The 13,512-nt window shown below is 44.9% G+C and overlaps 1 protein-coding gene across 3 annotated transcripts in view; it reads right to left on the bottom strand.

Moving 5' to 3' along the window:
• The window catches only part of kif28 (kinesin family member 28), an 18,155-nt gene extending 4,916 nt beyond the window's left edge, over positions 1–13,239 (bottom strand). Inside the window, exons 1-18 of one of the 3 annotated variants that reach the window (XM_042072287.1) lie at positions 13,101–13,239; positions 11,807–11,964; positions 11,497–11,688; positions 10,303–10,506; positions 10,158–10,193; positions 9,220–9,447; positions 7,425–7,579; positions 6,555–6,666; positions 6,275–6,342; positions 6,040–6,182; positions 5,753–5,874; positions 5,408–5,498; positions 4,381–4,441; positions 3,713–3,836; positions 2,496–2,658; positions 2,095–2,219; positions 1,036–1,143; positions 1–199 (exon numbers count right to left, since the gene is read on the bottom strand). The exon at positions 1–199 is cut by the window's left edge and continues 124 nt beyond it. In XM_042072287.1, the coding sequence (XP_041928221.1) occupies positions 1–199; positions 1,036–1,143; positions 2,095–2,219; positions 2,496–2,658; positions 3,713–3,836; positions 4,381–4,441; positions 5,408–5,498; positions 5,753–5,874; positions 6,040–6,182; positions 6,275–6,342; positions 6,555–6,666; positions 7,425–7,579; positions 9,220–9,447; positions 10,158–10,193; positions 10,303–10,506; positions 11,497–11,688; positions 11,807–11,860 (2,185 nt within the window). In that variant the 5' untranslated portion in view covers positions 11,861–11,964; positions 13,101–13,239. Of the gene's footprint in view, positions 200–1,035; positions 1,144–2,094; positions 2,220–2,495; positions 2,659–3,712; positions 3,837–4,380; positions 4,442–5,407; positions 5,499–5,752; positions 5,875–6,039; positions 6,183–6,274; positions 6,343–6,554; positions 6,667–7,424; positions 7,580–8,792; positions 8,871–9,219; positions 9,448–10,157; positions 10,194–10,302; positions 10,507–11,496; positions 11,689–11,806; positions 11,965–13,100 lie in introns of those variants that run through there. The other 2 variants (XM_042072288.1, XM_042072289.1) reach the window with 2 other exon arrangements.
• Positions 13,240–13,512: the final 273 nt, after the last annotated feature.

The following is a 13,512-nucleotide window of genomic DNA, read 5'->3' as shown; positions in this document are numbered from 1 at the left end:
GAGCACTGCCCAGGTGCAGCGGCTCCAGAGGGTCCCAGAAAGGGTCGCGGTCCCGGGCTAGCACCAAGCGCTTGGACCCCGACCCCTGCCCCTCCCCCAACGCGCTCTCCGCCTGCTGCTGCTGCTGCTTCTGCTGGTGGTACACCTCCTCCATCAGGAACTTACGGTTGATGAACTTGGCCTTCGACCACATCCACACCTACAACATGTGGAGATAGGGACCGGTGATACACAATGCACAGAGAAGACCATCAATCTTTGGGAAGTGACAATATTCTTCAGAGCTGTTGCCTCTGCATCAACATATGAGCATGAGGTCACTGATTTGAGGGTGTTTCAGTAAAAAATGTTGCACATGCCAGAAACGTTTAAACGCCATCTACTGTGTCACCATCTACTGTGTCACCATCTACTGTGAACTTCAACACTTGACTTGATCGTTCTGACCATAATAATCTGATGTCGTGAGCAACACACTAGCCAGGTGCTGCAATAGATCCCCCCAAAGGGTTTGAACGATTCAGTGCTTGTAATTTCATTCTGCTGCTGGGTAGCGCTCCAGATCAGCTGAATATGGTAAAGGGGGGTTGATGACAGACGCTGTGTCCTCGGAGGGAAACGGGCTGCGGGTAACGCTAACCAAAGAGAGTCAGCTGGTTCACTGAGGGCCAAACGTGTGATTGCATTAAAGCATAACTACATTACTCTGTTATCCCCCAGAATGGTTTCAAAGACATGTCCTGTAATTTCATTTTAATCAGCCCACTCTTCCCATAAACATGTGCTGTTTTTCAGGTTTGGTTTTGAAATATGACACAACTCCTAGAATATGTAATATGTGGGCTGATTGCTACAAACACACAGACGCAGACACACACACACACACACACACACACACACACACACACACACACACACACACACACACACACAACTACAGCTGTTGGTGATTTTGGCAGAGGTGCCTGTCCAAAAATACATCCTGCTGTTATCTGAAGGATTTATGGTCACTAGCGGGACAGATATCCACCTCACCTGCTTGTTTTCCAGGGATGTGACCCGTACAGCAATGTCCTTCTCAAGGTCACGCCCCCGACAGTCAGACATGGCCAGATTTTTAATCTCCAGCTTGAATTCCACCCCCTGATGACAGAAATGAAAAGACTGTTTCCATCGATACGCATCCATGTCTGTAATTAATGCATACAAACACATTGCATATAAAATCCCCATATAGCTCATAAGATCTGATATAAGATCAAGTATTCAATCAGAAGAGCAGAAGTACTGAGTCTCTGCTTTAGCAAATGAACAGTGTGAAAGATCACACACTCTTTGTTCAGTCTTCAGTGAACACAGAGCTCTCATCTGTGAAGGCTCAGCCAGAGCGTTCCTATCTGGCCACGTACCTGCTGATGCTTAATAGCAGATCAATAGTGTGTGGGGGCCTCAGTTCCAACTTAAAATAAAGGGCAATTCAGAGAGAATGAGGAACGATAGCTATAATGATTACGGAATAACTGAAAGTATTCACAGCGCTTCACTTTTTCCACATTTTGTTATGTTTCAGGTGGACTCCAATCAAGTTGTAGAAGGACCATTGATAGAAGTAGGATGCACCAGAGCTCAATTACAAGCATCTTAACAAAGGGTCTGAATACTTATGTAAATGGAATAGTTCAGTCTTTTAATTTTTTTTTGTTGATTGTTGGAGTATTGAGTGTAGATCGATGAGAGAAAAAAAATGTAATCCATTTGAAGATCTGAAACATAACAAAGTGTGGGTGGGAAAAGTGAAGCGCATGTACTGTATGCACTGTATCTCCACTGCTCTGTGTGGCCCTGACAACAGAGCCTGCGGATGCCGAGCCTGTACGAAGCCCTGTGCAGCACACAACCCAAAACACGACAGTCACATGCAGTAAGGACAAGCTGTTATAAGAAGTCCAAACACACAGATGAGATCCGAGAGGGTTAAAGCGGAGCTAGTAATCAAGGATCTTCGATGAGATTCTCCTACAAAAGCAGGAGACTAATAAGCAGTCCGTAGACAGTCATGACATGTTTTTCTCCCTCCCTCCCTCCCGCACTCACTTTACTGAGCTCCTGGCTCATCTGGTTGGCCTCGGTCACCATGGGGATGAGTTTGATGTAGTCATAAAACACAGCCAGCAGGCTGGGGTCCGTCTGGCTGGACTCCACACTGGGCTCTCCTGATGCTGAGGCAGGATTACTGATTAACCGCAGTGTCAGATGGACACACACACACACACACACACACACACACACACACACACACACATCACAAGCAAATACCACAAACACATACAAATCCACACACACACACACACACACACACACACACACACACACACACACCACAAATACCACAAACATACGTGCACACACATCACAAGCAAATACCACACACACACACACACACACACACACACACACACACACAAACATCGCGAGAGCAAATAGCACACACACACCCTGGCTCTGGTCCTCGCACAGTGTGGGAATGTGGATGCCCTCAGCGGCCGCCAGCTCTGACTGAAAGTAGTCGTAGTCATAGCGACTCCAATCGTCTGCACCCCGCTCACAGGGGAAGCCAATGAACAGGTACGTGCTGCTGGAGCCCAGGATCAGCCGGTCCTGGACAACAACAACAGTCAACAACAACAGTCAACACTAACTACCAGCTAATAACATTATAACAGCATTGCATCAAATAACTAGCCTAGAAATCTAGATGCACCCTAGCGGCAACAAATTTGCTGCCACGGTAGTATAGCAACTCTCCGTTGGCTTGCGAGCTGGAAAAATTAAACTTCGATCAGGCCAATCACATCGTGCATAGAGTCGGTAGGCGGGCTTAACATAATGATAGCGATGGTTGCGATGGTTCGGCGTGAATTCCCTGCTTCTCGAAAACAAAGAAGATGGATGTTGCTGTTGGCGAACAGCGTGACACGAGTTAAGCTTTTTTTAAGTTGGAAAAAGTTTAAACAACTAGCAAACTAGCTCCGCTGGTGGGAAAACGCATGGGAATCATGAGTTGTAGCGCTATCCTATTGCGTGCAGAGGGAATTTAAAAGACAACCGTTTATCCCGCTCCTTGGACTGAGCACTGCGAATGGCGAGTCCCCAGACCCTACATTTTGACGTGGGTCTGGCTCGTCAGGCTATCACATTATAACAACATTATAACAACATTACATTATATAGTGTATTAATCCACATGATTCAGTATCTACTTATCAATGTAGTGGCTGTATTGTGTAATCAGAATATAGTCCATATGTGATAATTGACTATCAGGGACTGAATGAGATCATGGGTCATAGACTAGGAAGACACTGGCTGTACAAACATTCATTTTATTTACATAAAACATAATGTATTTACATTTATAAATGTAGAGGTATATCTCTGTAGGGATCTGATGCATGTAGTTCGACACTCATACTGACATCTTTAGCCTCGTCAGTGGTGAAAAAGCAGTGGTTCACTTGATGTTTTGTACATGCCCTGTACAATTTCCATTTCATAGCCAATTCCATAGCCGTTTTTCATCCGTAGTGAAAATTTAGTCCCAAAATCTAAAAATAGAGCCCAACCATCCTGGTGTTCTCTATTAATTGAATTGACCTGACCTAAAACTAAATTAAATTGATACACACTCTCACACACACACACACACACACACCAGGTGCTGCAGCTCAGTGCGGTACATAATGGGCAGGCCGTTCACCATGACCTTTGCCCCTGCCACAGGGGTTACGGAGACCCTGCGGTCCTCATTGGTGAAGACAGCATGTCTCTCTTGAATACTGGAGGGACAGAGAGACAAAGAGGGACAGAGAGACAAAGGGAAGGTATGAGAGAGAGAAGAAACGGAACAAAGAGAGAGGTAGAGCAACACACAGAACAGACATGCAAGTGAGTATAAAAACAACAAACCATTTCTCTCCGAGGTTATTCTGGATAATAATCATGCAAAAGGTGCTCATACGCTTAATGGTGTTTTAAGCCCCCAGGCAGCGCTGCCACCGTTGACTTTTTAAGGCACCTAATCCTAATCCTAACCCCAACCCTAATCCTAACCTTAACCCATGACTAACCCTAGCACCTTCCAGGCAGTGCTGCCTTGAAGACAACGTTGGGGGCTTAAAACACCAAGAAACTGCTCATACATGTCCACCATTTTCTTAGAAACTTGTGTGCCAGTACAGCCCACAGAAAACACCCGTGATTATGCAAAGACTTTTGCAAAGATGCTTTGGTTTATGTAAAGCACATTAAATGACCCCTGGGTTTGAAATGTGCTATATAAATAAACTTGACTTGACAAGCCGTAATGTTGTACACACTCACCCTAAGCCTTTAATAGGGATGGCTCTAGATGTGCCCTCTGACAGGCCCACATCCCAATCACCTTCATAAAGACAGAAAACACAACATGAAACATTTAAAACATCAACGTCACATAAAAGGTTTATGGAATAAATCACAATTAGGGTTAAAATCTAGAGGTCAAATTGCGCACACAAGAACATGGTGTCCTCAGGTGCGGTGAGAAATGCAAGCCTTCTCTGAAGGCAAACTCATGACCTTTTAATCCACACTGTCTCAGCTATAGACAATTAAAGGTGCTACATGTAAGAATGACCACTGGCGTTTACGTTCAAAATGGGTATTAAAGTCCAAAATCATCAAAACATCTGACAGCATTGCCCCCGCTCCCTTCCAGAAAGGGTTGCCTACTAGGTTGAGGATTCAACCCGCGTGAACCGAGCTGAGCTGAACTTGGTCATAAAAGTATTTCGTCATGTTTTATTAGTACAGTGACAGAACACTTTGTATATTTATCTATATGTCAGTTCTGGCACCATGGCTACCTACAGGTAACTAACGATTGCTATTTAACGTCTGCAGAACACAAGTTGGCTATGTAAAATTAATTGCGGGTAACATTACATTGCGATAAGCTTGTCGGCGCCAGTATATAATAAAAAGTGCGTTGCCCACTGGCGGAGTCTACTGACACCAAAGTTTAGAACTCCATTACTTTTAATGGAGCAAAGCCCTCTGACGGAGTCTGACGCGTGTCGACACCAAAGTTTAAAAAAATGTTGTATCTCTAGAGCGTCTAATCCATATACGCAAATGTGGTCACCACCAGTGGGCGTTGGCCTTAATTGCTGTGTGATTGGTAAACTGGCAGAAGGTGGCGCAATCTCAAAACATAAACAATATTTGTGGGCCACAGATGAATGTTTAAATTGTGTTCATCCAGGCTGTACCATTGTTGTCAGTATTTGAAAATAACATGTTTCCTTCATTTCTGATGGCATTATGGTCATTTTATGTTTTTTTTCGGTCTATGACCGCTTGGACTCACCCTCCTGGATGAAGAGCTTCACCACGCCAGAGAGCTGTGGGTCCTCGTTGATGTTCAGCATGTAGGGATGCATCTGCATCATCCGCCGTTCCTATGGAAACCAGAGAGAGATGATTTGAGGAATATGGTGTGCTGTTATTTTGGGATTTATGAGCATATATATTATAAAAAATAAAGAGATACCCGCACACTGTTATATATGCTCCCAGTTGGTTATATTATACATATTTGACTGTAACAATAAATCCTGAATCTTAAATGTTGAATGTTGAATTGTAAATGTGGAACTTAAGACTCTCTCACACACAGACTCTCTCTCTCACACACACACACACACACACACACCTGTGTGATGGTGGCGTACTGCATCTCCCAGTCCTTGAGCGCCTCCTGTAGGTGCTGCTCCCACAGGGTCTGAATGGCTTTGATCTGCATCTCATTATGGGTCAGCAGCCTACGCAACTCCTCTAGAAAACACACACACACACACACACACAAACACACACACACACACGTGTGTGTGTGTGTATGAGTGTGTATAGGGTGCGTGTGTGTGCATGTGTGTGTGTGTTTGAGTGTGTATAGGGTGCATGTGTGTGTGTGTATGAGTGTGTATAGGGTGCGTGTCTTACTGGTCTCCTCCTCTGTCTTGCGTCCCTCCTGCCCCAGCCGGCTGAGGCGAAGCACCAGTTTGGCGTTCTCCGCCTTCAGCTCCTTGACCAGGCGCTCAGTGGGGCTCTCGTTGACCACAGCTTTATTCTGAATCCGCTTCGCCCTGCGCATACAGAGAAGCCATGACCACACATTAGAGTGCCTCTCTCTTCACATTCAGCCAGTGGACAGAGGGGACATCAAGGGGTGAATCACCTTTCTGCATAACGAAGTGTAGACAAGGACTCCTCATAGCAAATGTCTGAGGGACTCAGAGTTGCAATCTGAAGGAAACAAGAGAGGATTGAAGAGAGATCATGATGCATATAGAGATATCGACATAGGAGTGTGAAGCAGTGTATGTCGGGGACACAATTCAAATGGCAGTGGCAAAATAAACAGCACCCATATCTGGTTATTCTCAACTACACACACACACACACACACACACACACACTGTCAACCACAAACTGAGCTGAACTGAGTAAGGTTTTACCATGACGGTGCGGCTGTTGCCCCCCAGTGCAGACTGCAGGAGTTTGGTGAGCACAGAGTCTCTGTAGGGGATGTGCACCGCCTTCTTCCCCAACGCAGCATCTGCCAGAGAGCTAGCACACCAAGCACAGCCAACACAGTCAAACACAGCCAAACATACCAAACACACCTAATCACACCAAACACAGCCGAACACAGTCAAACACAGCCAAACATACCAAACACACCCAGGCACACCAAGCACAACCAACACAGTCAAACACAGCCAAATATACCAAACACACCAAACACACCCAAACACACCAAGCATAGCCAAACACAGCCAAACAAATACGAAAACACCAAACACAGAAAAACACAGCCAGACACACCAAACAGCCAATCAGAGCCAAACACAGCCGAACACACCCAAACACAGCCAAACATACCAAACACAGCCAAACACATGCGAAAACACCAAACACAGCCAAACACACCAAACACAGACAAATACAGCCAGACACACCAAACACAGCTAAACACTCCAAACAGCCAATCACAGCCAAACACAGCCAAACACACGGAACACCGTCCAAACACACCAATAACAGCCAAACACACCTAAATACACCCAAACACACGCAAAACAGTTCATTTATATGACATTTCTCATCAACATTTCTAATGTTTATCCGATGTTTATAATAACCTGATACAAAATGGCACAATGATGTACAGGTATTTCACACTGAATAAAATACTGAGTTTAACTTTCTAGATTCATTTTAAGTCTAGACACAATGAAATACAGTGTCTGTCTTTGCCTGCAGCGTTTTTTAAAGTGCAAAATGGTGATGAAGATGGTGAAGTGTCCCTTGGGACTGTCCGAGACCTGATGACGTTGCCCAGTGTGGTGAGGCTGACATTGATGGCCGTGCCCTCCTTCAGCCGGTCGGCCTCCAGGCCTGAACTCCGCTGCCGCTCGCTGCCTGCCAGGTCCACCAGGTTAATGTTGGACTGCTTGGTGATGTTCTCCTTGGAGAAGATCTGTGAGTGAATACAGTGAAACACACAAGAGTAACGTGTCTATTCAGCAGACAACTGTACTCCACATAAACACACCACTTGCAATTATTAGAGATATTTACATGTCCTTATGTCTGCATGTGAGTGTTTGAGGTAAGTGTTATTTTGGTGGTCTATATGAAACAGAAAGAGACAGACAGAAAGAGATAGAGGGCCCTATCTTAGCGATCTAAATGGTCACTGGCGAATAGCTTAAATAAATTTAGGGGTTTGTCCAGTCCACATCTTATGTCAGTCTTATGTTTCTTAATCAGTCATGGATGTGTTTTGGGCGTTACATCCTTTAAACCAATGAGAATGACATCTGTCATTCCCTTTAACAGCAAGCAGCGCAACTTCAAACAGCGCTTCGGTATTTTGATAGTCAGCGGCGCATTTGAAGGAATCTGCTTGCACAGAGACCATATGGAACAGATATTCTACTACACCATGCTTTACTAAAACCTAGCAGTGTAAAACCTACACGCATCTGTACTGCACTCGTCTATTATTTGATCTCATAGGCAAAGTGAAACTAATTTCACCGTGGTGTCATAGTCTTCAGTGTCTTCAGCTGTGCTTCATATGCGCCTTTCACTATAGACCAGATTTTTCTTGGTCAGTGGTGTAATGCCTTTTGTAATGCAGACCACACCTTAGGTCTTTAATTGCCACACCCCTGGGCGCATCGTGTAATAAAAGAGAAGGGCATGGCGAAAAACTCGAGTGTAAGATAGGAATACCCTTTGCATCGTGACAAGAATATGCTATGTGATGGGGTTTTGGATCACCAAGATAGGGCCCATAGAGTGAGAGATAGAGAGAGACAGAGAGGGACCAAACATATAAGCACATGGACAAACACACACAAGCACACACACACACACACACACACACACACACATTATTATACTGTTCAAGAAAATCTATTAATCTGCATGTGTGACATGTTCACACTTTTTACTGCATTATATACAATTGCTTTGGCAAAACAAGTGACCAATTGTTTTCCAATTAAACTCATGTTATCATTGGGAGGTTTGTTCAATAAAATGAAAATTATACTGACTGTCATTTGCATCACCTATTTAGGAAAATCTGAGAAAAATGTAATTTGCATAATAATTTGGAACGCAGTGTAAAAGCCAGCCTCAGCCCCAGCCCCAGATGAAAGCCTGGCCTCTGGCTGTGTGACCTGTTTGAGCTGTGCGATGATGAGCATGTGTGACCTGTGTGAGCTGTGCGATGATGAGCATGTGTGACCTGTTTGAGGTGTGCGATGATGAGCATGTGTGACCTGTGTGACCTGTGTGATGATGAGCATGTGTGACCTGTGTGACCTGTGCGATGATGAGCATGTGTGACCTGTGTGAGCTGTGCGATGATGAGCATGTGTGACCTGTTTGAGGTGTGCGATGATGAGCATGTGTGACCTGTGTGACCTGTGTGATGATGAGCATGTGTGACCTGTGTGACCTGTGCGATGATGAGCATGTGTGACCTGTGTGACCTGTGTGATGATGAGCATGTGTGACCTGTGTGACCTGTGCGATGATGAGCATGTGTGACCTGTTTGAGCATGTGTGACCTGTGTGACCTGTGCGATGATGAGCATGTGTGACCTGTTTGAGCTGTGCGATGATGAGCATGTGCGAGCGGCTGCTGTTGGCGTTCATGTGCGTGGCGGCGGTGGTGCGGGTGCGCGTCCCCTGCTCCATCAGCTGTTCCACCCGCGCGGCGCTGTCGCACGGAACCCGGCGCAGGCCTTCCACGTAGAACCCCCGCAGCTGGTCCTCACGCACGCGCAGTCCGCCAAGAGAGCGGCCACCTCGGGACAGCAGGTCAATCACCTGTGGTCAGGGCAGTCTCCATCAGTTACATACACACACACACACACACACACACACACAGCAATGCACAGATGCTGTATGAGTTCATGATGCTGACGGGAGAGCTAGGCCATGGTTCCAAGCTTTTGCAACTGAATTTCAATGAAATTCAATCTATTTTAGTTTTTAAAATACTGTAATATATCTATAACACTATTTTAGCATTTTAGTTTTTAAAATACTGTAATATACCCAACACTGGCCGAGGCTTGAGGCAAAGTGAGGTGTTCCGTGGAATGTTGAGGAACCCAATGCGTTTTTATACAGGCCCATGAAATAGGCTATTTTTAAATGCATTAAACTCATTAAATGCATGCTTCTTAATCGAAAAGCTCAGTCAAAAATCATGTCTATCGCTGTGGTCTCTATACAGACTCTCTGCATAAACAAAATATGGGTATACACACCCCTGTTATAGCCCATAATAATGTGTGTGACAATGTTATCAGAAAACATAAGTCAGTGTGACTTGGCGTTTTGGTTTGACCTTTGGTGTACTTTAGCCCCATAAAGGTTGATAACCTCTGATCTAGATCTCTCACCCAGGTTGGTCACCAATGGCCCAGCCAACTCAATGTAGATATACATGTGCCATAGAGTGGTGGTTTTTGACTATCAAGAGCTGTTGGATTTGGTTTTAGAATGAAGAGATATTAATGATAGCCGATTACCTGCTCATTATAAATCTCCAGCATGCTAAAAAACACCTAGACATTGGAGGAAAAGAGAAACAGAATCATAATTAAACAGTAAAAAAAGAAAGATAAAATAAAAGCATTTCCATGACCGTTTGACTTTCCTGGAAAAGTTGGATACCTGGCACTGGCAGCTGTCCTGGTTGGCCCTCACAGCCTGGAAGAGTCTCTCGCACAAGGTGGGCACCAAGCCCTTATTGGGGCCGTAGCCAACCATGGAGTAGCTCTTCCCCGAGCCCGTCTGGCCGTACGCCAACAGGGTGGCATTGTAGCCCTGCAAAGCATTCTCCAGGATGCCCTGTCCAAGGTCATTGAATACACTCCCCTGTGTGCAATGATAATAAACCATGATTTCAGTGTGTTATCTGTGATCCACAGTGTGCTATAGCAAAGTCCTTTTAGGCAAGTCCTTCCACTCGGCGGCCATATAGCAACGCTTTTTGGGCACTCGTCGGCCATCCTATTCAGCAGAAAGGCTTCACGACACCAATCTTGCTCCAGCGGCGAGTTCACAACACATGATTGGAACGATGTCTTCACAACACACCACATGATTGGCTCAATGTATTCACATGTCGACGTTTTGCCGAGGAAGGGGTGGGATATGTGTAGACAACGGCCATATTGGCGTTACAAACTAACCCCATGCGTTTCTATGGAGGATTTTTTGAGTGCTGCGTCTCCTCATTAGAAAGTCTCTGGCTATAGTCTTATGTACTTGTTTCTGATTAAATGCAGAAATACATCAGAGCTGGTTCCCCATACTGTACATGGGCTAAGTTCAGTCCCAGACTACAAGCTTTTTCTCAGTGGAGAGCTCTATTGAGATTCTCTTTTCATCAAGGCCTACTTGACTAGTGTTCCCATACGCAGTCCTCGGTGTTAACTGTAGCATGCAATCTCCTGTGTCCGAATGATTGACTGAATGCTACATTAGTGCTTCCCACACTAACACACACACACACACACACACACACACACACAATTAATAGAAATAAAGTCTCCTGATACAGGCTGTTGTCAGGTACTAATTAATGTGTGCATTATTCATGTATGCTTTGTAATCACTGAAAATACCATAATTTCCCAACTATTAGCCAAGGTTTATACATTGATTTTAAAAAAAGTCTTCAGCTATGAGGTTAATAAACAGGGGCAGTTAATATATCGTTTTGATTTTTTTTCTTTGTCCTGCGGCTAATACACAGAAAATTACTCTACATATAAATTTAATTGCCCCAAAGTATATTTTAGAGTGGGTACAGGGTGCCGCCCAGGCTGCTTGTGCCTGGAGAAGCCCCTGCCGCTTCATTACCTGATCTGCATAGCGTCCACCTGGCTCCTCGGCAGCAAACAGGCCGTCCCTGTTCCTGACGAAGCCGCTGTGAGACCAGTACGCGTAGTCAAAGGTGAAGGTTCGTCGCACGTGTGGGTTGCGGGGGTCCTGGATCGTGATGGTGTTTGCCGCCATGGACACCACGCAGCGGCTTCCTGCCTCTCTCTCCCTCTAGAAATAAACAGCACATCTCTCAACACCCCATCTAAACGTTCATCTGCTTCCATCAGCATTGATAACCAAAACAGCACATCAACAGAAAGACGCTACTACACCCAGGCTTACTGACCTTGTTGAAAGGCCTGACCCGTACTGCCACTTTTACGCAGTCTTTGCCGGCCATCTCCTCTCCCTTCTGTTCTTGTGCCGTGTTTGTCAGCGGGCAGGGGGCGGGGGACAGGCATGGCGATGCCCTCTGGCCCTGACATACGAGGACTGGAGACGGAGCTGGTAATCAGAGCCAGGTAGCCACAGCCGAGCCATGGATCACTTTCACTGCATCACTCAGGACATTAATTATACAACAGCTTCAAACACAGCCGGGGGAGAACAGACTGCCCAATTATTGACCGTTCAAGCCCTCGTGTCTATTTTTGTTATCTGTGTGTTTTCATTTAAATTTATATCTTTCATGGCATGGAAATGGTCCATAGTTGGCAAAGCTCATTGGACTCACGGTCCTGATGCAAAGTCACTATCCACCACTATCAGTGGCGTGCACAGACATTTTGGGGGGCAGGTGCTCAGGAGGGGGGGGGGGGGGGCACTTTTTAGCGCACGTGGAACACTTAATTATAAAAAAAAAAATTACACGCACATGTTGAATGAAATTTGACTTGTGCTGCAATTAGTAAATCAATATACAATTAAGACAATAAAGAGACCAAAATGTGTTCATTTATGTTGCCTAACAAAACCTATACAACAGAAAACGTTCGTCTTAACACATAGATTTGCAATTGCAAACTCTACCGAAATTATTTGTAGCCTATGTGGTCGTCCTCAAGTTGTCACGTCATTGACTTGGGCTACAGCGTAAAACTTTATCAGGTGACCAGTCGGCTAAAAATGCTTAGTTGTTTGATGCTGTATGAGACATTTTACTGCACAACAAATGATTACACGTTGGGCTTAGAGGGCAAACTGTACGATTTTACTTGATCTGTAAGACAATAAAGAGACCAAACAGTACGAGAGGGAGTTATAGTGGGCTACTGACTGTTGTCATTACATGAATGCAGATGGGCATTTTTCACAGGTAATGGGGGACTTCCCGTTTCTTCTGTCACAAATGAATGTGTTAATACATGTTGCCTAACAAAACATATACAACAGAAAACGTTCTTCTTAACACATAAATTTGCAAAATCTACCGAAATTATTTGTATGTGGTCGTCACGTTATCTGTCATTGATTTGGGCTACAGCGTAAAACTTTATCTAGCTTCATCTAATTAGTTTATCAGGTGACCAGTCGGCAAAAATGCTTGTTTGGGACTGAATGAGACATTTTACTGCACAACAAAATTATTGCATGTGGGCTTAGAGGGCAAACTGTAAGATTTTGCTTGATCTGTATGTTACCTGGCTGATGGGGCACGGGAGAAGCAGCCTGTCAGCGACCATGCCTGCTATTTGAAGACGCTTACTGAACTGCTGCGCTGCGCATCTGGCGTGCCCTGCGCGTGACCGCGCGAGTTCACGTGACAAAGGAAGAGAGCTAGGCTGGTCGGGTGTGCGCAAGGAGGTGGCTCATCTCGGGGCATTGTTTCAGTCGTTTTTAATGGCTCAGGTTTTCAAAAGATCATTTCAAAACCGACCTCAGTAAAATCTTAATAATATTAATAATTAAAAAAAAAAAAAAAAAGTTTCAAAAGGGCATTTTCGTTGATAAAGGGCAAACTTCCTAGTGCTTTAGCACCACCTAGTGTCTATGTATGCACGCCTATGACAACTATCCTATAAGTTGGGTGGCTAGGCTGGTGGATATTTTTTG

Source organism: Alosa sapidissima, chromosome 19 (genome assembly GCF_018492685.1).
Source record: "Alosa sapidissima isolate fAloSap1 chromosome 19, fAloSap1.pri, whole genome shotgun sequence".
NCBI lineage: Eukaryota > Metazoa > Chordata > Actinopteri > Clupeiformes > Clupeidae > Alosa > Alosa sapidissima.
Note: the sequence above shows the minus strand (reverse complement) of the source record. Positions and strands in the feature narration are given on the sequence as shown.